Raw genomic sequence first — 27,306 nt, forward strand, 5'->3', positions numbered from 1 at the left:
ATCATTGAGGAAAGACTGTTCTGCCTAGGGTTCTCTCTATTGGGAACTCCAGTTGGCTGAATGACAAGGTTTTCACAGTAAATTTCTGCTAAAATTCCAGTTTTTCATACCTGATTTGATGATGTTATGTTATCTATATTCATCTGTCCATTCATCCATCCATCTATCCACCCATCCTTCCATTCATTCATCCATCCAAAAATCCATCCATCCTTCCATCTATCTTTCTACTTATGTTATTCCTATATTTATTTATTTATTTATTACTTTGGCTTTTTGTAGTTATCAAACTCACTTCTTTAAGACTGAAAATGTATAAATACTGTAGACCACTTTCCAGACATTATTGTATTGAATAACACAGAAAGATAATATACAACATGGAAGCAATATTCTCTTATGGCATCACAATGAGAATATAATATAAAGAGTATCTTGTACCATGAAAATGTAATAGTCCAGAAATATTTGCATGTGCGAATGTGAGAATTAACTTCTTTATGTTTAAAAAAAATTGTTTGCTTATAAGAACATAAATACAATTGGCCAAGAAGGAATGGTAGATGATGAGACTAGCCATTCCTGTAAGGAAGCCACACCACAGAAAGACAATTGAAACTTCTCTAACAGTCAGATCAAATGGTCAAAGCTTACTATTAATAACTGCTGCTTTCTTTAGTTTTTGCCTTCCCTCACTTCTGGCTCATAACTAACTGGAGGCAGCCAAATCGCCTAGAAAGCCTGTTTCTGTTAGCCTTTTTAACCCTTCCTATGCCATTAATTCCTATTTGGGACATACGTGAAGGATTTCACCACCACCCCCCTTTTCACGTAGAAAGCTATTCCTCTAGGATGCCTGTCTCTGTCAAATGAAAATGATGTTAGTTCAATCACTTCTTATCAAATATCTTTTTAAAAAATCAACTGCCTCTGCCTTAGCTTCTTTCTGAGTATTTTCATTTCATTTTTAATTAAGAAACAATCTTTGGTTGCTTAATAAACAAAAACAACACATGAATTCAAATTTTCAGTTGGCTATACATTGACATATTTTTCTGAGCAAGTACTGCTGCATTAACATGTGGTGATATCATGTTCCACAAAAATATTGTGCATCCTAATAAACTTATCTGGGGTCAGAGAACAGAACAGCCACTAGATATAGAAGCCAGAAAATGGTGACACCCACACCTTTAATCCTAGCATTCCAGAGGCAGAGGTCCGCCTGGATCTCTGTTAGTTCAAGGCCATACTGGAAACAGCCAGGCAATGTAACAAGAGCCTTTAATCCCAGGAAGTGACAGCAGGAAGCAGAAAGGTATAAAAGGCATGAAAACCAGGAACTAGCCTGGTTAAGCTTTTAGGCTTTTAGCAGCAGTTCAGCTGAGATTCATTCTGGATGAGGACTCAGAGGCTTCCAGTCTGAGGAAACAGGATCAGCTGAGGAATTGGCAAGGTGAAGTGGCTGTGGCTTTTTCTGTTTCTCTGATATTCCAGCATTCACCCCAATAACTGGCCTTGGGTTTGATTTTATTGATAAGATTTCTGAGTGTTTTCATTTCATTTTTACTGAAGAAACAATCTTTGGTTGCTCAAACTTTTGAGATTCGTGCTACATTAACATATAGCCTACTTGATACAGTGGGTTTTATTTTATTTATTTACTTTGTAGCAAAGTAGTATACACACTGCAAAAATATAAGCTACCTTCTTCTTTAGAAGGCAAAAGTGATCCTTCTTATCCACTGGGCTTTATCTCTCCTTTCCTGTTTTCTGTGAATCCATTCTACTCCAGGCTCCTCATAGAAGCATATGATTATCACCAGGAACGTCAAGTGTCCAACTATTTGGTTTGTATTTATTTCAATGAAAGTAGATAGAAAAAGTGAGAAGTGATAAATATGCAAAAATCTGATTCTACTTTTCATTGCTTAAAAAACAAGGGTTATTTGTGATCATATCTAATTAAAACACAGTTTGAAAATGTCCTTGTATTAATAAAAGGGTGATACTAATTAAAGAGATGAATGCTTTTTAAGAAGAGAACTCAAAGACATAAGACATTCAGTTTCTGACATATATTTGTTTCCTACACTATGATTTGTATATTTTTTTAAACTTATTAAAATATTTAATTAGTTCTTTGAAAATTTCATACATGCTTTGCTGATGTTCATTTACCCTCAAAACTTGTATATTTCTATATTTGAATCATGCCTGTTACTACTATAAAGGTGAAATTAAAGGGACTAAAGATTCAGATTAATTATTACACTACCACAGAAATGAAATTATGCATGTTTAATAAAATTATCAAAACACAAGAAAAGCTTGCATTTTGTCAAGAATGTATTATGAGAAATTATTTAATTCCATGAAAGCAAATTTTGTTTGCTAAGGAAAGAAAATTAGTAATATCATTTATTATAGAATAGCCACAGGTATTAATATTATATTATTCTGTTGAAAACTACAAGCTATTTTATGCATTCTATTTATATATTTAATTCATATGTTTTATTTATATAATGTAATGTGATCAAGTTTGTTTACAATTACTTTATAAATGTCATTGTATAGAAACATGCACAAACATATATTGCCATACAGTGAACTTAAATTACATATTGGATTTATAGTTATGATTTAAGATCCCGACATTGTATCTACCTGATCAGACACTGAAAAATATTTTAGTGTTATAAAATTTAAACTAACAAATAAGATGCTGCTTCTTGACTTAGATGGGCTAAACAACTTTGCTCTATCATTACATGCTGCTTTATCACGGGCCCACAGCTATGGAGCCACTTGACCACCCATGAAACCAGGAAAGCTGCAAGCGAATTTACCCATCAGGTAAATATGAATTGCTTAGTATTAGAAGTGAAATATCAAACACGAGAAATAACAGGCACCTAGTGCTGAAAAACCTGCTGCAATTCAACTGACAGTAGCTTTAAAAACTCTAATACTGGCCAGATGCATAAATATTCCAAGTAAAAAAATAATTTTAATCAAAGGAGTGCAGATTTGCTTCTGGAGAGTAAAATCGAACAGGTACAGAACTGCCTGTAACAGACTCTGAAACATAAGAAGGAAAGAGAACTCTTGGAGGCAAGTGAGAGATGACAGTGAATAAGGGAATATGTGAAAACTGTGGAATCGTTAGTTTGGAGGTCACTATGGAGGGTTAATAAAATTATGAAAACAAGAAATGGAGGTTTTCTCTAGTGTGGATGGTTCTAAACTTGACAAGTTATTGCTATTTCTCCTCTCAGGTTGGAAACCAGAGTAAAATGAGGAAATTGTGATGATTAACCATCACTGTATATTTGATTGGGATCACATAGGAAATAGAGAGACACACTCTTGATGTGTCTTTGGAATCATGTTTAGAAAGGACTATGAAAGAGAGAGAAAGACCAACAGACAGAACTAGACAGAGAGAAACAGAGAAAGAGAGAACTACAGTGAGTGTGGTAGCATCATACCATGGACTGAGAAAAGAATAAAAGGGAAGAATGGAAGAGAAAAGCTAGCAAAATATGAGCTGGAATTTCTTCCCTTGATCTTTGATTAATGAAGCGAACTGCTCTAGTCCTCTTCAAGCCAACAGCTACTAAACTGCGCCTTATAAAGCAACAAGTCACAGAAAGTCCTCCTGCCCTAAGTTGTGTTCCTCAATTGTTTCTTCCAGAGCAGGGGCAGGGGCCAGGGACAACACAGTGGTAAAAGAGCAAAGGAAATCAAGCAAAAATGTTCTACAATAACCTTAAAATATATTTATTTTAATTGTTCCATTTCAGCTTACAGTACCAAGAGAATTTAATTGTTAATATACTTATATTATATTCCATTTTATTTGGAAATCTTAAATTTTGATGACTGGTGAGCTACTCTGGAGATAAAGATACATTCTGGGCAAACCTAGTGACCCCAAGTCAATCCCTAAGTCACATTAAGGTGAAAGGAGAAACCAACTACAAAATGTTGTCTACTGATCTCAACCTGAGTGCCACAGCATGAAAACACATACACTCACACACACATATAAACACACAGTAATGATGATGATGATGATGATGATGTTGTTGATGATGATAATAATAATACCTCAATAAAGGCACTGACTGAGAATTTTCCATTCTTCTAATATACTGCCTTGTGGGCACAAACACAGGGAAAGATGTATCTTCTCATTTTAGGGTATGAGAATATTAATATTTTGTTTTCTTGAGCATCATTTGTATTTATTAATGTGTGAATTATCTATCTATCCCCCCCCCATGCAAAAGACAGAAAATTCAGCAAACAATGCTTATCCAAAACAGGTGAGTCCCAAAAATTTAACTACCAAGAAGAATAACAGGTCATTAACAAAAGTAAGAACAGCAAAAGGACTCTAAATAACAGCTAATACCAACACACACACACACACACACACACACACACACACACACACACACATACGATTGATTGTGGCCACAAGAAAGAAAAACATGCATGGACTTTTGAAAGTCCATACATGCCAAAGACCCAATGCATAGAAATTATTTTCTGTGAGATGAGAAAAGAAAGGACTAAGCAAAGAGAATTTTATAAGCAAGAAATTTGGACTACATTATGATTTATATAATGATAGCTATATCAGAAGACAGTTCTTTGACTTAATAGAGAATTTGGGTGTTTGAGAATTCATTCTAATTTATAAGAACCATTTATTTGATTTTTTATTCATGCAATAACATTCAGAACATAAATCTTAAACAATATGACTTTTAGCCAATGTTCAAATTCATTTAGAACACTTTCATCTGTTTCCCAGAAATTTCTTAGGAAATTAAGTTTTGCTGTTGTTGCTGTTGTAGAAGTTCTATCTTTGGGCCCAAGGAAATGCAATTGATTTTTCACCATGGAGTTGCTTCTCTGTTACCTGTGGCAGCTCATGGCATTGTGCCTTGCAAAAGATATGATGAAATTCCCAGACATAGCAGGAACTTCTAGAGCATACCTTATTCTGGCTGCTATCTATATCTACCTCAAATGCCAATGAATCACTTACTGTCTTACAGAAATGGAGCTTAGGCAATGAACATGCAGGAAAAGGCATGACTTTGGCTTGCACTCTTGAACAGGTGAAATAAAAACATCTCTAGATTCTCTCCAAAGACAGTCTGTACTATTGCAAATCACTGTCATCGATTACTTTTCTCAGTACCACAGAGTTTTTCCTTTGAAATGTTGATTCAATATAATGTCCTGAGATATGCAGTAATGTTCATATGTTTGATCTGTGAGGAAAAGCAGGTGGGATATGCAATACTGCTGAGCAATTGAGCCAATAACCCTGTTAGGGTCAGTATCCTAGGATGATTGACTCCCCACAGTGGGTAATTAGTTATTGCTGTGCTCCCAGTATTCCGAGCACCACTCTGCCCTCATCTCATTTGTCAGTCAGTAATAAATTATGATCTGCTCGCTAATTATTTCTTAAGAGCTTTTGAATGAAAACAACCCACGTGTGATTATATGAAAATAGATTGGATAACAACTCTCAGTATTAAATCAATATGTTTGCCTGGATATATTACAGTTTTATGATTCACATCTATTGATGACTCACAAACCACTGAGATTTACTCTTAGTGAACTGTTTTATGAAATTATTGATGGTATGTGAGATTATAAATATGTTTATTTACTACTATCCAAAATTAAATAGTGCTATATTAAAATATTTTTTATATAATTTTCGTCTTAAAAATCTCACAGGTTTGAAGCTATATAATCTGTTACTTTGGAGAAGTCAAAATTATCAATTTATCTATCATGACCTAAGAGGAATAATAAAAAGTCTTTATTGATATTATTGTTTATAAAAGTCACTGCTACTTACTAGTGAATGCTGATATTAGAACAGCTAGTGTCAAAAATGTTATGATATGCTTTTTTTTTAAAATCTCATGTGATATTTCTTGAAATCACTATTTATTATTTACAAAGAGAACATATTTATGGGTCAGAGATTCTATGAATCATATGTTGGAGTTACTAACATAAGTCTTTTTTCCAAACTGCTATCATTAATAACAGGCAAATCACTTCAAACGGTGATTGATGCACAGTTGATTTTTAATTCCATAGTTTATGAGTAAGTAACATATTTAATTACAGTAAGTTTGAAAGCCACAGAAATCTCTCTGTCCTTTTTTTATGGACAGAAGAAAGAACATAGACACATAATGAACTATAGCTTAGGGTGGAAAGTTTCAAATTTATATGAGAAATAGCTGATGACTTATTGTAATGTTTCAGTGAAAAGAAAGAAGGCTTTAGATAAAGAATGGAGGAGGCTTTAACACAGAAAAGGTGATCGTTACAGGTCTTGATATGTGGCCAAAATTTAAACATTGAGAATTGAGTAGAAATTTGGTTCAAGAAAAGGGGAATGTCAGAACTATATGCAGAATGAGACCCACTCTCCTCATTCTCGATCCATAATGCTTTAGAGTGAGCATCATGCTCCAGGCTGTGCTGGACCATTCATTAACAGAATTAGTTCATCATCCTTTCTGCTAATGGACGTCATCATGCTTATCAACTTATTGTTTAGAGACCTTTGGGTTGTTTTGTTGTTGTTTTGTTTTTTAAAGCTTTTGCTAAATCTGTTATCATTGGCTTTGTAAATGAAGAATAAGAGCACTGAAATCAAAGCTCTGCTCAGTTAAGTGATCAGTAACCCAAATATGAGTTGCTCTTCTATAGCTTCACAGACTCTTATAACTCCTTAGATGTATATTCCTCTCTGATGCATATATCATTCAGATGAAAATGTTAGATACAGTATCTCTGATAATTCCCAGCAGTTGGGTGGCAGAAACAGTCAGATCTCTGAGTTTTGACTAGCCTGCCCTGGTCATAATCTAGTCCCAAGATAACCAGGGCCACAAAGAGAAACCATGTCTTAAAAAATAAACAAACAAGTTAAAACTGGAACTGTAAACAATAGCTGAAGAAAGAAATTCAGTATATAGGGTCTTTTAAGAGTATACAGAAGTGAAGTTAACAAGCTTTAGCAAAATCAGGAATGGTGATGGCATTGGTGATATTAGAAATGAGCTGAGATGAAGTACTGTTTACCAGGTAATCCAGAGAGAGACAGAGGACTAATTCACTTCATTCTTATAAGTCAATGGTCATTAAGTTCTAAAAAGCAGTTTATTAATTTTACTGATCATTCTGAAAAGTTTTTAAATGTTAATCCTGTATTCTAGCAGAACAACATCAGGAATTTTATCAACAACAGTTGGCAAACTTCATGATTACAAGTTATGGAAAGTTTCTACAGTGAAAAGAAAAGGAAGGACCTAAAAGTTGCCTTACAAACCTGACAATTGGAGTATACTCCTCAGAACTCACAGAAAGCTGGAGGTGGGGGACCAAGCATTAACACACTGCTACTGAAACATGGAACTGACGAATAGAACCTGTTGGAAGCTTACAGGCCAGATAGACTGAAGTGCACAGTGTAGCAGCAGAAACAAATGGAGAGATCCTGACTCAAAACAAATTCGAGAAAGTCAACTGCTGCAAAGTTGTCCTTAACTTTCATATATGCATATGGCATCTGGGCCCCCAAAGTCACTCATCCCTTCACACGCAGCCTCCACACACAAAGTATCTGCTTTCTCTACCATCTCGTGTCTAAGATTTTACTGAAAGAGGAAGAGCAAAAACCAGATGGAGACATACATTTGAGAAATCATCTGTAGTAGGCAGAAGAAATAACCATGTATTATCGTTTTAGTGTCTGTGAAAGTATAATATGCTATACAAACTTGGAAGGAATAATGCATAAGCCATGTAGATCTCTAGGGAATGGAGTATGAAACTGTAGGAAAGGACAGTAAAAAAAAAAGTCTTAAAGAAGGATATTCTCAACAATGTTCAAGAAAAAGCAGGGAGATAATTTTATTAGCAATGAATCAGACAGATTCAGCATTGAGACATGATGTGATGAAACAGGATATGTGAAGTCCTGAGAATGGTACCTACATAGGTCTTGCAGAATTGGTGTTAGACAATATTACAATTGTTCCCGACAATATTATTATCTTATTATTTGCATTAGGCAAAAAACTTTCCCAGAAGAAGTTTAAAATAATCTGTAGATTTAGAAAACATTCAAAATTCTTTATCCTTTTAACAGTTTATTTATCTTTATTTTATGTGTATGAGAGTTTCTCCTGTGTGTTTGCCTCGTACATATAGAGATCAGTAGCACTGAATCTCCTGATAGTTTTTAGCCACTGTGTGAGTTCTGAGTGGTACTCTGCAAGAACAGCAAGTGCTCTTACCATTAAGTTCTCTCTCCAGCCCAAGAAATCATGATTATTTAAAGTAGATGTAGCCCCAGTTCCAGTATATATTTGTATTAAAAATTCCTGTATAGTCCCAAATGAACACTGAGGATTTTTATTCTGAAATCATTGTTTCTTTTCTATTTAGAACTAGTTATTATTTATAAGAATTCAATTATTGCTCATTATTAATGAGGGTATTAATGAGACCATAATTTATGTTCAAATGAGAAAAATATGGATTCCAATTGTATTGAAAGTCTGTTCCCTTTATTGTTATTTTAATTCAGCCCTATGAAATTCTGTCTACTTATAGGTCTACTAAAATAAAAGATAAATATTTGAGCAAAAGTGATTGTTCTTTTTATCTCAAATACACAGGAAGAACCTTTGTAGGGATGTGTAATAGAATATCAATAAACAATAGTAATAGATATCTGTGACAATTGAACCATTTGCAATCTGTTGTAGTTAAGAAATTAGAAGAAAATTGCAAAATACAAAATTTTACTTTCATTTTTCAAGTAAAATCAGAAAAAAACTATTGTCTATGTTTCTGATGTCACACTATGTCTTAATTCTTCTTACAGTTTAGGCTACACATACAATGTGTATTCATTTCTAAAGAAACTCACCCCAGGGGCCAACAAGTCATTTATAAAGGAGTAAGTGTCAATTTCTTAATGGGATATTGAAGCAGTATCATAGAGCAGCTAAGTCTAGGTATATATTCTTCACATACTCAGAATACACAAGAGAAAAACTTTGGTCCAAAAAATAACATTTTCTAGGCAGTAAGCCATTTTTCATGCTGAATTTATCATCTTAAAAACATCTTAACATGAAAGTCACAAATGAATAGTCTTTTTTTTTTTTTTTCTCGCCCCCCTCCCCCTCCCCCCATCCCACCCCCCATTCCCACCTCCTCCAGATCAAGGTCTCCCCTGAGGACCGGGATCGACCTGGTAGACTCAGTCCAGCCAGGACCAGTCCCCCCCTCCCAGACCGAGCCAAGTGTCCCTGCATATGTCCCAGGATTCAAACAGCCAACTCATGCAACAAGCCCAGGACCCGGCACCAACACACGGCTGCCTCCCAAACAGATCAAGCCAAATGACTGTCTCACCCGTTCAGGGGGCCTGATGCAGTTGGGGGCCCCTCAGCCTTTGGTTCATAGATCCTGTGCTTCCATTCGTTTGGCTATTTGTCCCTGTGCTTTATCCAACCCTGGCTTCAACAATTCTCGCTCATATAAACCCTCTTCTTTCTCACTAATTAGACTCCCAGTGCTCCACCAGGGGCCCAGCCATGGATGTCTGCATCCAGATTCCTCATGGGATGAATAGTCTTTTTAAAAAAATCTCATCAAAGACCATGCAGTAAAAACAAATCCCTTTTCTTTTTCTGGATATTTCCCTTGATTTTTATTTTCCCATTTCAAAATTGGCAAAAGGCTTTAAGCTTTGGGGGTTTATGTACAACAGCAAATATAAATATGCATGACTGAGCATACGTGTAATAATGTGTGCTTCTTAACTCTAGATGTTCTCCGATAACCAATTTGGAGTAAAAAGAAAATCTCCAATTTTCTTGTGATGTAACTAAATATGAAAAATATAGAATTCAGAAACAATAATATCATTAACCATTATTTAATTTCATGAAATCTGAATAGTCAAATAGAACAATCACTTCCATATAGTCAATTTTACTTTGTTTTTTTTTCTGTATACTTAAATTATAATTTGAGTTTTAGATTGGACTAAGAAATGTGTCAGAGTCAATTTTCAGAGTTTAGGCCATTGTGTTTTACAGGGGAAATTTAAGGGGAGAATGACTTAGAGAAAGAAGAAAGCAATAGTGAGCTGCTCTGTCTTCCAGTTAACTAGAGACTTGTGGAAATGAAAATCTCACAAAAGCCATGGATTAAACAACATCACTTACGAAACAGTAAATGTAAGGGAGGGAACCCAACTCATGCTATAAAGAGCCCATCTGTGTTCAATACTTTTGAGATGAAAGAGAAAGATTAAAGAACAGTTACAATTTGCTTACATTTCAGAGCATTTAAGCTTTAATCGTGAGATAATTAGTCATAGTTTGTTGGGAGAGTGTCAGTTCTTCTGTGATGTCATATGGGAGTTTAAATATTTTTGAGAAATAATATAGTAAAAGGAAAATTGTAAGCCTTGAAGTAAATGCCCTATGGAAAATAAATACCTTTCAATGAGGTGATCATTTTCTACTTCATAAAAAATGCTGCTGTTTTTCAGGATTAACAAAATTACATATATTCTGAAACCACATCTAGCTGGAAAGGATCTAAAAGATAGCCAGCCAGGAGATGTCTAAAAGGGTTATGAATCTTTGTGTTTGATTTCCTTTTATCTTGAATGTATAATAGAATAAATTTTGAGATTTTTTCTTGAAGTAGTTTAATTGAATAACATTCACTGTGACATACTCTAAAACTGTATTTTTATGTATTGTGCACACAAATTCAAAATGCCATTGTTTCAAGTGTATTTTCTTTTAATTCACATATTGATTTAAATTATTATCAAATTGTGCATGTAAGTGGCAATAATATTTTGCAACATATTAATATATAATTGAATCATTTACTTTGCACCGTTGAGAAACCAAATTATGTTCAATTAACAAAAATATTGGCAAAGATGTACCTGAGACATCTGATTGTCCTATCTTTTCAAGGAAAAAAAAAAGAGAGTTCAAAGTGAGAGGGGAATCATGACAACCTTAGGCATGTATAAGTGTGTATCAATCACATTTTTGTTGTTACAGAGAAGGAGTGTGTTTGCTATTTCTGTTTCAGCTTGATGCAGGCTGGAAATAACTGAAAGGAGAGAGCCTCAGTTGAAAAATAAATGCCTCCATTCATTTTTAACATTCTTAATTTGTGATTGCCTGGGGAGGACTCATTCCACTGTGGGTGGTGACAACTTTGGGCTGGTGGTCCTGTGCTCCATACAAAAGCAGGCTGAACAAACCATCGGGAACAAGCCAAAAAGCAACACCCCTCCATGGCCTCTGTGTCAGTTCCTGCCTCTGGCTTCCTGTCCTGTTTTAGTTCTTGTTCTGACCTCCTTCAATGACAGACTATGAAAGGAAGTATAAGCCAAATAAATACTTTCCTGATCCAATTGCTTTTGGTCATGATGTTCCATCACAGGAATAGTAACCCTAAGACAGGGAGTATATATATATATATTCCAAATATTTGCAAGGTTTGAGCTACATTTCTTCATTGTGTTTCACTTTGTTTAACAGATAACAAATGAGTTAATTCAGGAAAATCCAGTTACAACAAGGTGACAATACTTAAGTCCAAACAAAAATTGTGACATTTAAAGCCTTTAAGGAAGTAGAAAAGCTTTCCAAGGGTAACATGACTTAAATTTGAGGTAAATGAGTAGATGTGTCCAGGCACACACTAATTTTTCTATGCAGAATAAAGTACAAATGCTGAAGACATTTCTGTCAAAATATACACAAACTCCAAAATTTCTTAAAAGTAAAGAATGCAAACTTAACACTATGCAAAACTTTCATGGACAAAAAGGAAACTGTTTATAAAACATTAGAACCTCTGGCTCCCTATTGGTAAATTTGTATTCTTTTGATTACAAAGTTTTGTTTTCTGAAAGGGTTAATGAAGTGGACTTATCCCACCAGGAACAGAAGAGGTGGCTCACATTCTTCCCCAGGTAAGTTCTGAGAGAAGAGAAGAGTAGGACAGGAGACAGCTGTTACCCTGGGCGGCTTGTGTTTAATCTTCCTCAAAAGAACATGAGCTATCTATCAGTTATAAAAATCCTGAAAATGAATAAATACTCTTCCAGAATCAATGATAAGTAATACATTACAGCATACGTTTTTCAGAAAATTGAAGGTAAACTGATTTTCTGACTTTGTTGAACCTTTATCATATATTCCCATGTTGTCAACCTCAACTATGTTGGTTTTCAAAATGGTCTAGTGACATCACATTACATTTCTAAATAAGTAGCCCTCATTAATATGCCTAATAATTGCTTCAATTAAAATATGAAATATATTTGCTATAGGAAAACAATACATTACTTATTCATTTATTCATATATACCTTTAGGAAAGTTTATTATGCTCAACTTATTGCCATAAAACACCTGGATTAAACAACCTCTGGAGTTCTAGCTCCCATTTTCAAACTGGAAAATGTAGGCATGCAATATATAGAACTGTGTTATCTGTCTACTTAGCGTTTAGTGAAATTCATATTCGGTAAGTATGCATGACGATTGAAGTGTCCATGTTAAAATCACTTAGAAATTGAAATCAAAGCAGCCATTGCAAAGTTTGCTAATTTCCTATATTTTTTTTACTCCAGAATGTATGTCTAATATAAATACTAATCCTATTCCTCAAATGACTTGCAGACAGCTGCCTCAGGCTTCCTAAACAGTGACTAAAACTGAATCTGGAAATGATACATTCTTTGAGATAGAAAATGTGCAGAATTATCAATGCATTGTGTTAGAAACGATTGTATTGGTTTGTTAATCACTGAGTAAGTGATATCATGTTAGTACTGTTTCCGTGGAGAGTAGAGGCTGTCTAAGCGGGAGAGAAAGTATATGATAACAATTGGCAGCAATATGGACAAGATAAAACTTAAGAAAGAAGGCACACATACACATTATCTACTGGCATGCTGTTTCTTTGATTTGTTTTAGGATGTGCTTAACAGCCACGTAGTTGGATCAAGGTGAGGGAGAGAGCAGCTGCAAAGGTTCGGAAACTCTTTCCTCCCTTACCTGCCACTGAGGAGGAAGCCAATCATCACTGCCAACAAGATGACTCCCACTGTCACCGACACTGCAATGATGGGAATCTGGCTTTGATCACTGGATGCTGCAACTGCTGATAGAAGACATAGAAGAAAGAGCTTGTAGTTAAAGATACCACATGCATTCAAAATGTGAGCTGCTTCACAGCAGATAATTGATTCATGGTTTAAACAATTCACCCACATCCAACTAAGGTTACTGCATAATGTCTGTTTTCAGAAGGCTTCTGAAGGAGGAAATATTTACTCACCGAATATAAATCAAAAGCCAAAATAGTCATTAATTAGTTTCTCCCTATAATAGAAATAGAACACAGATTGTACAGTACTACAGCACTTGAATCTTGCAAGGTAGAGGGGAGTATTGTCTATGACTTCAAACACACATATGTATATAAAAAAATATTGGAATATTCAAGATTTGACATTTCTGGAGTTTGAATGGTGTTCACTAGCAAAAAAATATACGAGCACAGGAATTCTTCCCTGTAACAGAATGTCTAAAATAATGGGACTTTGACCTTGCTGGAATAAAATGCAATACCAATAGTCTATATATAATTTAATAGCATAACTCCACATAGAGTATAATATGTCACCATATTTTATAAATTGGACCACTGAAGATGATCAAAGTGTAAATTTAAAGCCTTGTGGATATGATTAGACAAATTTAAAGTACTGGTTTACCACACATTTTCAATGCATGGATTGATAGAAGTTTATAACTTTATCAACACAATTGTTACAATATAAATATAAAAGGTTTAGGTAGTTGTCTCAAAGGAAGCGTGCTAATTTTTGTTTTGTGCTGATAACTATTCCTATCAAGGAAACATATACAGCAAACCAAATTTCCCTAGGGCTTTGAGACCCTCTCAATAGGTTACCTAATACATGTCTTGTTAGTCACCAGATCATTTTGATGCTTCAGAACAGCACCTGTACAACTTCACAATATCAAATCTGTGGTCATCAAGGCTAAAAACAAGTAGAGTTTCTGTTCTCTTTTTACCACCCCTTTGCCAGCCCCTGGTCTATGTAATTTGTGATTCCATATCTCTCCATATGTCTTGTAATTGCATTGTTTCTGTCCAAGATGAGCCCATTTAATAACCACCTCCTTGTCATGATCTACATTTCAGCCAAGTAAAAACATTGTACAGAAGCCAATATTTTCAACAGTTTTTATTTATAGGCTTATTTATTTATAGGCTATAAGTAATGTGAGTGAAATTCTTGTAATATACAAGTCTATATTCTTACCTTCCTTTTTCTGTCCCATTTTAAAATGAATTTATTTGTTTTGATTTTATGTTTAAAGGTGTGCTGCTTGCATGTATGTCAGCATACCACATCTGATCCCGGACTCCTCAGAGGCCACAAGAGGTCATTGAATCCCATGGAACCAGAATTACCGACGGTTGTGAGCCACCCTGTGAGTGCTGGGAATTGAACCCAGCACCTCTAGGAAAGCAGCCAATGCTCTTAAACACTGAACCATGTCTCCAGGTCCCTTTTCCTTTCTTGGCTAATAATAAAATTCCAAAGCTTCTTTTAAAATTTTGTCTTATTTTGTTAACTCTCTCTCTCTCTCTCTCTCTCTCTCTCTCTCTCTCTCTCTCTCTCTCTCTCTCTCTCTCTCTCTCTCTCTCTCGTGTGTGTGTGTGTGTGTGTGTGTGTGTGTGTGTTATGTATGCCATTGTGTCTATACTCATCTTTTACCATAAGCATCCTGGAGATTGGATTTAGGTTATCATCAGTCTGGGTGGCAAGCTCCACTACTTTCTGAGTCATCTTACTGGCCCAATTTATAGATCCTTTAACCTGATATTTCCTATCCTGTCATGCTGAGTTCTGGGGAAAAAAACTTACGTATGGGGTATCCATGATTCAAGGAGAAAAGCATCGCACTATCACCAGTGCTCCACTCACGATTTGATTTATAGATCTTTAAACTCAGATTACATATACCATTGATTTTTTTTCCATCCACCCTCAATTTTTTTTTTTTTTTAGAACTAAATATGATACATGCGTTGGTCCTACATTCATGCACATACCAGCAGCACTAACGGAACTCAGTAAGGTCAAAAGAAAGTACACATAGTTGGGAGGGAGAAGTGTTGAGAATGGAGGACTTGCAGGGAATAAAGCAGAAAACAGATTTCATTAGCATGCATTAAATTATGCATTTGTATGAAAATTTCAAAGAATATGAACAATATTTTTAAAATCTCAACTCAACGCTGCAAAGCGATGGTGCCATATTATTTTGAGTAGGATACAAATCTGGCTTGAATTCATTTGTTTTTGAATTTGTCCCTATAGACTCTTCCTTGAGTTGTCTGGATATTAATCCACCACCTTCTCACATTTCACAAACAATAGGCCTTCTAGAAAAACTAGAGCAGTCAAGTCAGATGCTGTGCTTAGCCAGAAGGATGTACTCTCTTTGTTTTACTTCATGTAACTGTCAAAGTCATTTCTTCTTACTCATAGACTTTGCTATTTTAAAGACCTCTCTCCATTGAAGATGTTTATTCACTTATTCACAAGATTGGGAAGAAATATCCTTGGGGGAGTAATGCACTTTTTTTTTTTTTTTTTGAGACAGGATTTATCTCTGTAGTTTTGGTGCCTGTTCTGGATCTCTGGATAAGGCTGGCCTTGAACTCACAGAGATTCAACTGGTTCTGCCTCCCAAGTGCTGGGATTAAAGGTGTGCACCACCACTGCCCAGCTTAGTAATGCACTTTTGTATCTAAACTTATTAACATTCAATATAAATTTGAAAAAGGTCCTGAATTTACTAGATATATGAGCTACAAAAATACTTAATTATTTAGCCTTACTCTCTTAATTCTACATTAGAAGTAATTACCCTGAATCACTATCTGTCTAGTAAAATTAGAACTAATAAATATAAAATACTTAGTGTAACGTCTTGACTATCAGTGTGCTTACATAGTTTTTTGCTTATTTATTTTCTTTGGCTTTATTTACCTTCTTATTCATATTTGCTGGCATCCTGAGTGAGTTATATGGAAAAAACCTTATCTAGTGAAAGTCAGTATTCTTCCATCTCCCTGAAACCTTTCTTCTGCTTCCAAGGCTATGCATGATGTTTGTGAATTCAATGAGTACATCCTTTACATATCTGCACTATGACAGATATTTTCTCCATTTGCAACATCTAACTTGACCTTTAAACCATTTCTTCCTGTTGCTTGGTTAACTAAAAACGATGTTTTCTTTTTTGCCGTTTCCAATGCTCCATGTTGTAATGCCATGTTCTCCAATCTGTGTGTGCCTTAACTTGATGAATTCTGGGATCCCTGTCTCTTTTCCCTCTTTCTTTTCCTTTTCTTTCTTCTCTTCATCTCCAATAGATAAAGCTGTTTATAGTATCAATTAACAATTATCAATCAAAAGGTCATTTTATATTTCCAATAATCATATCTCTCAAAAGATTCAGTCTGCTTTTTTGTTCAGTAACTATTTCATTTTATGTTAATTGTATTGTCACAGGAAAGTAAATATGTTTAAATCTGATGGCTACATAGCATTTCTACTCCTGTAGGTTTGAGAAAGAGCATAAGTAAATGTTCATAAATCAGATCACTAAGCTAAACTATTTCCATCTCACTGATTCCTACTCACTATTACTTAATATTCTTTGCTAACTACTTGCCTATTAGTTACTAAATATATTAATGTGTTTTTTTTCCACTTTCACCAAATATTTTATCCAGTTATCATTTTGATTTAAAATTGTAAAATGGGAATAGCTGATATTGTTCATGAAGTATTGAGTACCCATTAACTTTTTATATAGTCATATTAAATATTAAAAAAATTACTTTGATTATAGGTCCCTAATCAAAAACGTATCAGATTTCTCCTACTTATGGGAAAAAATTTCCCCACATTTCTAGTCTAACACTCAAAACTCTTCTCATCTGACCCTGTAAATATTTATGTTATCAATGGGCCAATTTAGTAACTGTCAAATACATTTAGTTAAAGAAAAGGGGATGTTCATAATCAGAAGTGAAGAGAGGGCAACAGTAGGCTGAGAAATGTATTATATTTGTCCAGACTCATTGGTGCATACATAGAAATAAGCACAGCACTTAGGAAGAAAACTGTCAGGAGGGTATTTGCGGTGGTTTGAATGAGAACAGCTCCTATAGGCCCACATATTTGCATGCTTGGTAAACAGTTGGTGAAACTCAGGGGGATTAGGGGATGTGGCCTTGTTGGAGGAGGTATGTTATGGGGTAGGCTTTGAGGTTTGAAAATCCCACATCAATCCCAGTTAGCTCTCCCCACCCACCTGTCTCATGCTTGTGTACCACACATAAACTCTCAGCTATTGCTCCAACACCATGCCTGTTTGCCTGCTACCACGTTCTCTGCCATGATGGTAAGAGATTCACCCTCTGAAATTGTAAGGCCCCATTATATGTTTTCTTCTATCCTGGTCATGCTGTTCTTTTGAATAAGTCACTGAGATTTTGGACTACGAAAGAAAGTAAAACACTCTATAAGAGGGGCTTAATGGGCCACCTTGGTCAGATCACGGAAAACATGCCCAGTATGAAAACATGTCTACTATGAAAAAGAACAAGTATGGTAAAAAGAAATATAAAATGTAACATTTTAGGATTAAAAAGATCACCAGGAAATTTAATGTTGGAGTTTGTGCTGAAAAGGATAAGGGAAATGGAAGAAAGGATGTGGTAGCCCCAATAAGAGACTCCACTCAGCTCATTGTGCAACTTGTGAAAAGCAAAAGCTTAAGGAATTCTCTCTTCCTAAAGAGCAAAAACAAGATAAAACTTGTGCAAATGCAATTCAAGGATCAGGCCTTGTTCCATCCAAAGAAGAAGCTGGCAGCTTCAGTCAAGCATTGTAGTTTTATGTTTAGGGTCTTGAAGAATAAAGGGTTAATGAAATTTTTGGGCTAGAAAAAAAGGCTCAGTTAGTAAAGTGCATGTACCACGAGCATGAGAACCTGGGATTGAACAGTTGTGGCATGCACATGTAATGGCTATTGGGGTAGAATGTATCTGTTATCCCCAACACCAGGGGTAAAGTCTACTCAATAGTCAAGCTTCTGGTTCATTGAGAGACTCTACCTCAAAAAATAAGATGGGTATCAATGAAGGAAATTACTTGGCATCAAATGTTGTTATCCACATACATGGACACACATGTGCATCAATAGCAAAACACCTACATGCTAACACAGGAACACATACAGATCCCTACACAAAAATGCAACATTCTCTAAGTTCTCTAATGAATTGTACCTATTGTCAGTTTTATATTTAGATTAACCTGTGAACCAATTCTCACAGGACACACATCATCAAGACCAGGTATTATTTATTGATTGATTGATTGGTTTTCCTGAGAGGATCAAATGCTATCATTAGAATAGTAACCCTGAAAATATAGAACTTATGAATCTTCTTATTCTTAACTAATTACCTATTTATTCTTTAGCTATAGAAAAAAGTCTCATATGGTCATCTTTTTATCTATTTAATTTGTTAAATTTTAAATACACTCACTAATGTTTAGTCTAGCTTTCCATTGTCTTATGTCAAGGCTGTAACTGCATCATGAATTGAGGCACACCTTTATCTTTACAATACTATAATGATCCGGTATTATCTAGAAATGATGGGATTTTGTATACACTTTACAACATCTAGCTTTTATTAAGTAAGAGGTGATTGATGATTCAATTCTTGAAAGCCAGCTGAAAAATAATTTGGAGACACTGAGAGTAAGTTTAAAGCACCACAAAATAATCTACTAAAAGATATCAGTTAAGAAAAATAACTAATTCTTGCTGGGTGGTGGTGGTGGTGGTGGTGGTGGTGGTGGTGGTGGTGGTGGTGGTGGTGGTGGCGGCGGCGGCGGCGGCGGCGGCGGCGGCGGCGGCGCACGCCTTTAATCCCAGCACTCAGGAAGCAGAGCCAGGCGGATCTCTGTGATTTCGAGGCCAGCCTGGTCTACAGAGCAAGATACAGGAGAGGCACCAAAACTACACAGAGAAACCCCGTCTCGAAACAAAACAAAACAAAAAAACAACAACAAATAATTACTAATTCTTATTGATTGATTTTCTAGTTTTTACTCATTCTCCATTTTCTTTTCTTTTTTTTTTTTTTTTTTTTTTTTTTTTTTTTTTTTTTTTTTTTGGTTTTTCAAGACAGGGTTTCTCTGTGTAGCTTTGCGCCTTTCCTGGAACTCACTTGGTAGCCCAGGCTGGCCTCGAACTCACAGAGATCCGCCTGGCTCTGCCTCCCGAGTGCTGGGATTAAAGACGTGCACCAGCCACCACTGCCCGGCTCATTCTCCATTTTCACAACTCCTGGCAAAGTTTACAGTTGTATAATTTGAGAAATTGTATTTTTATGTCATCTAATTCACTCCATGGCTACTTGCACCTGTATTTTATGAATATCTACTAAAACACTTATTATCTTAGGTAAATATCCAAACTTTAATAATTAAACAAATGGGTAGAACCACATTATAATGGCTGTGGACAGCTTGAGATTTTGAGATTTTTTTTTGGCATAGTAATAAGCACCAATTAACTCTCCTAATAAGAAATTTTGAAAAAAGTTTTAATCTTTGATAGATCATCTGAGTTCATATGATTCACTGGGGAATTTTAAAACAGTTTGTTAGGATAATATGTATTTGTAAAAAATATAGAACATCAATAGGGATTAGGAAAACTCCAATTAAAAATACAATAAAATATGATTATTCTCCTATCCAAAAGGACAACCAAATATACAAAAATGTAAATAAATACAGTGAAAACCCCAAATGTTGATGAAGTTGCTGAGAGACTATCATTCATATAGGCTTTGGGAATTCACAATGATACAGCTACTTGATTTAAAAAAATGAACATTTTCTGATGAAACTAAAAAGTTTCCACATAAGGCAGAGGTTGAACATTTGGAACATTATTCAGGTAATATAAACACCAATTAAAACACAATAAAACAAATGGCAACAACAACCTGTGCATCAAATAATGTTCATGCTATCTTTACTTGTAGTTGTAGAAACTGGATTGAGGCAGATAATCCTTCACTACATGAATGGTTAAACAAACTGTGGTACATACACAATAAAAAAAAAGACAAATGTTTTTGTGGTAAAACTACTTGAGTGAAGATGAATGAAAAATAGGAAAAATGCTCTCCAGCATAAGGTGTCTTCAGGGTTTTTGATCTTAGCCATTCTGACAGGAGTAAGGTGGTATCTCAGAGTCAGAAAATTAGACATCAAAACGCCCAACAGTCCAATTAAGAAATGGGTTATAGAGCTATGCTGTGGGATGGTCTGTATGTCAAATCTGTTGCTCTGATTAGTCAATAAATAAAACACTGACTGGCCAGTGGCCAGGCAGGAAATAGGTGGGACAAGGAGAGAGGAGAATTCTGGGAAGCAGAAGGCTGAGGCAGAGAGAAACTGCCAGCTGCTGCCATGACCAGCAGCATGTGAAGACACCGGTAAGCCACCAGCCATGTGGCAAGGTATAGATTTATAGAAATGGATTAATTTAAGCTATAAGAACAGTTAGCAAGAAGCCTGCCACAGCCATACAGTTTGTAAGCAATATAAGTCTCTGTGTTTACTTGGTTGGGTCTGAGCGGCTGTGGGACTGGCGGGTGACAAAGACTTGTCCTGACTGTGGGCAAGGCAGGAAAACTCTAGCTACAGAGCTAAACAGAGAATTCTCAACAGAGAAAGCCCAAATGGCTGAAGGACATTAAGGAATTGCTCAACATCCCTAGTCATCAGGGAAATGCAAATCAAAACAACTCTGAGATACCACCTTACGCCTGTCAGAATGGCTAAGATCAAAAACACTAAAGACAGCTTATGCTGGAGAGGATGTGGAGCTAGGGGAACTATCCTCCACTGCTGGTGGGAATGCAAGCTTGTACAACCACTTTGGAAATCAATATGGCACTTTCTTAGAAAATTGGGAATCAATATCGCCCAAGATTCAGCGATACCACTCTTGGGCATATTCCCAAGGAATGCTCAATCATACCACAAGGGCACTTGCTCAGCTATGTTCATATCAGCATTGTTTGTAATAACCAGAACCTGGAAACAACCTAGATGCCCTTCAACTGAAGAATGGGTAAATAAAATGTGGTATATATAAACAATGGAATATTACTCAGCAGATAAAAACAATGACATCATGAGATTTGCAGGCAAATGGATGGATCTAGAAAAAAAAAATCATCCTGAGTGAGGTAACCCAGACTCAGAAAGACAAACATGGTATGTACTCACTCATAGGAGGATACTAGATGTAAAACAAAGGATGACTAGACTGCTACTCACAAAACCAGGGAGGCTACCTAGAAAACAGGACCCCAAGAAAGACACAGGGATTGCCCAATGGCAGAGAAATGGATGAGATCTACATGAACAATCTGGACATGAGTGGGAGTAATGAAGGGCAAGGGTCAAGGGAAAGAGAGCTTAGGGGAGCAGGAGATCCTAGCTGGATCAAGAACAGAGAGGGAGAACAAGGAAAAAGAGACCATAATAAATGAAGACCATATGAGAATAGGAAGAAGCAAAGTGCTAGAGAGGCCCACAGAAATCCACAAAGATACCCCCAAAATAGACTACTGGCAATGGTCGAGAGACAACCCGAAATGACCTACTCTGGTAATAGGATGGCCAAACACCCTAATTGTCATGCTAGAAACCCCATCCAATGACTGAGGGAACCGGATGCAGAGATCCATGGCAAGGCACCAGGTGGAACTCCAGGAGTCCAATTGGCGAGAAAGAGGAGGGTTTGTTTATATGAGCAAGAATTGTTGAGACCAAGGTTGGATAAAGCACAGGGACAAATAGCCAAACAAATGGAAACACATGAACTATGAACCTATAGCTGAGGAGCCCCCAACTGGATCAGGCCCTCTGAATAAGTGAGATAGCTGATTAGCTTGATCTGTTTGGGAGGCATCCAGGCAGTGGGACTGGGCATTGTACTCAGTACATGAGTTGGCTGTTTGAAACCTGGGGCTTATACATGGACACTTGGCTCAGCCCTGGAGGCAGGTACTGGATCTGCCTGGACTGAATCTACCAGGTTGAACTCAGTCCTCAGGGGAGTCTTTGCACTGGAGGAGATGGGATTAGGGGGTGGGCTGGAAGGAATGAGAAGGGGTAGGAGGGGAGAGAACAAGGGAATCCATGGCTTATATGTAAAATTAAATTATATTATAAAATAAGATTTAAAAAAATAGGAAAAATGAATCTATCTATCTCGATCTCTCTCTCTCCGTGTGTGTGTGTGTGTGTGTGTGTGTGTGTGTGTGTGTGTGTGTGTCTAGACAAATAGGTTCAGTAAAATCCAAAACCTAAAACAAAGATAAAAACAACTATAAAGTATGTAAAAACTATATGGCTACTTAGAAAATATTTGACCTGACAAAACATTAGAAACAAAGGACAGATTTTTGTGGGTTGAATGAGAATATCCTCAGTAGATTCAGCTATTTCAACATTTGTTCCACAATTGGTAGGTAGGGCTCTTTGTGGGGATTTAGGAAGTTCAGTTTTGCTGGAGAAGACACGTCATTGGGAGTAGTCCTGAGAGTTAAGATCTTGAGCTTCCTACTAGACGTTTGATGTCTCCTCATCTTCCTCCTACCACTGTGTCTTGCTGCCATGATGGACTTTTATCCTCTGGAATGAATTTGTAATACTCCAAAACTAATATTTAATAAAAGTAAAGAATGAAGTATTGAATGTCTAGAGAAAAACTGGTGGTTGAACATGTCACTATCACATTCATAGTAGAATTTAATATAAAATGAAATTTTTCACCTATGTAATCATAAAGCATCAAAGCCTATTTTGGTCACATATGTATAAAACTTTATATAAGCATAATGTTTTTATATACTCTGTTCCTAGAGTTTGTAGGCTACTACAGTGTTCAATATTAATATAAGATACATACAATGAAAACAATTACAATAGGTAGGTTCTGTAACATATCTTTTATAACAAAGCCATTTTAAAGTTAAAGTAAGAGATTTAATAATTAATTCATTTTCCAGACTGTATTTTTATGACTTCATAAATACATAATATTAAATCTGTTTAAAAGTTTATCTGAAAGTTAAGTATTAGATTCCAATTTCTATACTTTTAATTAAACTCAAGTTATACATTTTTTTGTAGAGGAAAGAAATTTCTATCACTAACTTTTTTTTATATATATCTAGTTGGGTAGCATGAAGGAGCCTGTTCATTACTTAACAAAAATGATTTATGTACATCAATTAGAGAAGCTTTCAGCCGAAGCAATGTAGGTTCCTAGGGGGTCATGCCATATGAGTTTACTGAAACTGTATTTTAATAATTATTCTAATAATTACAACATTAATCCAATAATTAAACTCTAATTTTATTACTTTTTTTAGTTTTTTTTAAATTATTTTATTTTATTTTATAATATAATTTAATTCTACATATCAGTCACAGATTCCCTTGTTCTTCCCCCTCCCGCCCCCTTCCCTTCCCTCTAGCCCACCCCCCATTCCCATCTCCTCCAGGGCAAAGACTCCCCCGAGGATTGAGATCAACCTGGTAGACTCAGTCCAGGCAGGTCCAGTCCCCTGCTCCCAGGCTGAGCCATGTGTCCCTGCATAAGCCTCAGATTTCCAATATCCACCTCATGCACTGAGCACAGGACTGGGTCCCACTGCCTGTTACTTTTTAACTGTGTGTTTTCTTTTCCATTGCAAATTATGGAGCTGGGTTAAGAACACACATGTACACAAACATGTGCATGTGTGAATGCACACAAGCATACACAGAAACAGACACACACACATACACATGCACACATGTGTTTGTGCATGCACACATACACACAGGAAGACGCATACATCCACATATACACACAAACACAAAACATTTCACAATCCTCATGTGTATTACTGCCTTAACAGAAAACTAATAGTACAGCTCCTTCGAGCATAAACAAAGCATGCTTTTGTCTTCTAATTTAGCTGTAATGTATTGGCTTTAGGACAAGTGATCGAAAATCATTTGTTGCAGCCTAAGGTTATGTTTTATGAAATTAAACAAGAAGTGGGCACCAAAGAGCATTTCAGAACCATTTCCAGATTCTCCATTCCAAGATTCTGACACAAATTTAATTTTTACTTTAGGAAATCAGATTGGAATCTGAAAGCACCATTTTCTTGTCAGATTCAATGCTTAAGGAAAGCTCCCTGTAGAATTTTCTTAGAAAGACTAAAGTAGCATAGTTCAATAAAACAAGTAAAAAGTAAATGGCAATAATTCAATAAAGCATGGCACCTGGGGGAACGAAGTCTTTAAAAGCACGGTTTAAACATTTCTTAAGATGCTTGAAGTAGCAGCTCCCAGTGGACCAAAGCAGGAAGGCAAGACACGCAGTGTTAACCCTCAGACCTACCATTATAGGATGGCAGAGGCCTCCTACCTGAAGGGGTCAGAACTGGAGAGAGGACGGGAGAAAAGCTGACAGAGAGCCCCGGGAGCCTATCGATCCGCAGACTCTCTTCTGGTAACCATTACAGAGACAGGGGTTGACAGTAATTAAAATGACTTACACACTGGTGTGGTTTCAAACTCAAATCTTCGACTGAAGACACCGTAGCCTGCTGCTGTACGTGCTCGAATTTGGAAGACATACACAGACGCGGGCTTCAGGCCCTCTGCAGTAATGGTGGTCTCTTTAGACTTGATAATTGTGTAGCTGGTCTCCTGGTCCTTGGATGGCACATGTAACATGGGGGAAAAAAAATCAGTCTTCAACACATGAATTACTGACAGCAAAACAGAAATCTCATAAATTGGACCAGAACTCAAAGACTTTCTATTATATGAACATTGAAAAAAAAAAAAAAAACAAAGATCTATCTGCTACCCCCTGAAGCATTTTAGTTTGTTAGCAAATGTCTCCAGAACGTAACCATTTTGATGACATTGTATTTACGATCTATCAAATATACATTGGGCAATAATAAATTTATAACATTTGATAATATTATAAGATGGGCCTAGAGAAATGGTTCAGCTGTTAAGAGCATTTACTGGCCTTTCAGAATATTCAGGTTCAGTGCCCAACACCCACCAGATGGCTCACAACCACCTGTAGCTCTAGTTTCAGGGGGTCCAATGCCCTCTTGCATTCATGGGCTCCTGAAACCCCATGGCATACATACATACCTCTCTCTCTCTCTCTCTCTCTCTCTCTCTCTCTCTCTCTCTCTCTCTCTCTCTCTCTCTCTCTCTCTCTCTCTCTCACACACACACACACACACACACACTCTCTCTCTCTCTCTCTCTCTCTCTCTCTCTCTCTCTCTCTCACACACACACACACACACACACACACACACACACACCCCACACACACACACACGAAATAAATCTTTAATAACATTACAAGAAAGCACTCTTCGGGAGGCTGCGTTTTTGCTATGACTATGTATGTGCTTGTTTCTGTAGGTCTGCCTTCTTGTAAAATCCCTGACATGTTTGCTAGCCCTCCAGAATGCTGATATTATCTCTTGAGTATTCAGATTATATATAAGCTTTAAATCTTCTATGAATTTGATTTTTAATTATATTTAATGCTTGTGAGATGAAATAAGTACTTCCAACAAATTTTAATTTTGACTGATTTTAATTTAAACAGGAAGCAGTAAAGAAAACTGCAAAAACACAGGACATTTTTTTTTTCATTTTAAAACAGGTCCGGCTGTAGTAGAGACTAGTAACTTAGTTATTAGAGTTAGAACAGAAAAGAGATTGGAAGCTAAACAAAGGAAATCTCCTCCTGTTGGAGGGATGATAACAGAAGTCCCCACCCAATCCATGGCTTCCCTGTGTCTTGAGTTTAAAGCCCAACATTTACCATGACACTCTAATCACAGGGTGACATGCTATGTTACAGTACATTGATTCACTTTCACTTCCATTTTTACCTTGGAATAGGACCTGTTGCCTGAGTGTCTTCATCAGAATGAGGTAAGAATGAAACAAATAATGAACATGATGACACTTCACGGGTTAATATCCATGATCTAATGGAAGCTCCACTTTTCCTAATTCTACGTCAGCAAGGTGACAGCTAAACACTTTCTGTATCACCACCAAAACTACCTAAAACATAAACCTGCAAGCACCCTTCTTTTAAAGCAGTGAATCAGTCCTTGTTTCTGTGCTGCAACATATTAAACCATCACGGACCTAGGCATATCCAAATTCATCTCTAAATTGTGATGGTCTGACTTATTTCCAATAGAAATAGGTTTTCTGATTCATCCTGGACTGGTGTTGATCTTTAGTTTTAATGCACAGATTAAGAACTTAATCTGTAAAATATTGAGGGAATTCTATTAGTATTTTTATAAGGGAGTTAAAGTACATAATGAAATGTCAGAAGATGAACCTTAAATACCAGTTTCTGTATTCATAAGCCCTTCCTTGCCGTCTAGTCTCTACTGTGTTAGTGCCAGGAGAAGAGGAACAGAAAACAGTGATTCTTTGAGCTGTTCCTAAATATTATAAACCACTTTTTATGGTCTATTGTAGTCACTGAGAGTTCAGACAAGTTTATGACTGAATAAACCTGATTATATTATTCACTGTCTTTCAATATTGAGCCCAAATACCATCAGTTCTCAGTAGTAAACTTTGCAGTTTGGCTGGGATTGTAGCAATAACTTTGTGTAGGAAATGATTAAATATCTGTTTGCTAATATTGTTTTCATCTATTCCAAAGAAGTTTAACTGTGTGAAAAGATATTTAGTAAAAACTACTGCCATGTTAAAATGTATTTGTCATAAATTTTGAGTTTCCTTTCTCATAGAACAATAAAGTTTTTAATATAAAATCGGAATTAGTTTTTGAAGAGCACAGGAATATTGACATTCAAATTCCAAATATATGGTTAACGTGTATCTATCAGACTCTAGACTTCAGATTTTTTTATTTAAAATGGAAGTGTA

The 27,306-nt window shown here is 36.1% G+C and overlaps 1 protein-coding gene across 7 annotated transcripts in view; it reads right to left on the reverse strand.

Annotated features, from left to right (window-relative positions):
• Window positions 1-27,306, reverse strand: part of Epha5 (EPH receptor A5) — a 353,466-nt gene that overhangs the window by 70,169 nt on the left and 255,991 nt on the right. For 4 of the 7 annotated variants that reach the window (XM_028893691.2, XM_028893555.2, XM_028893398.2 and 1 more), the window contains 2 exons: window positions 24,900-25,059; window positions 13,181-13,286 (listed from right to left, as the gene is read on the reverse strand). In XM_028893691.2, the coding sequence (XP_028749524.1) occupies window positions 13,181-13,286; window positions 24,900-25,059 (266 nt within the window). The remainder of the gene's footprint in view (window positions 1-13,180; window positions 13,287-24,899; window positions 25,060-27,306) is intronic. The other 3 variants (XM_028893477.2, XM_028893322.2, XM_028893627.2) reach the window with 1 other exon arrangement.

The sequence above is a fragment of the Peromyscus leucopus genome, chromosome 10 (genome assembly GCF_004664715.2).
Source record: "Peromyscus leucopus breed LL Stock chromosome 10, UCI_PerLeu_2.1, whole genome shotgun sequence".
Lineage (NCBI taxonomy): Eukaryota > Metazoa > Chordata > Mammalia > Rodentia > Cricetidae > Peromyscus > Peromyscus leucopus.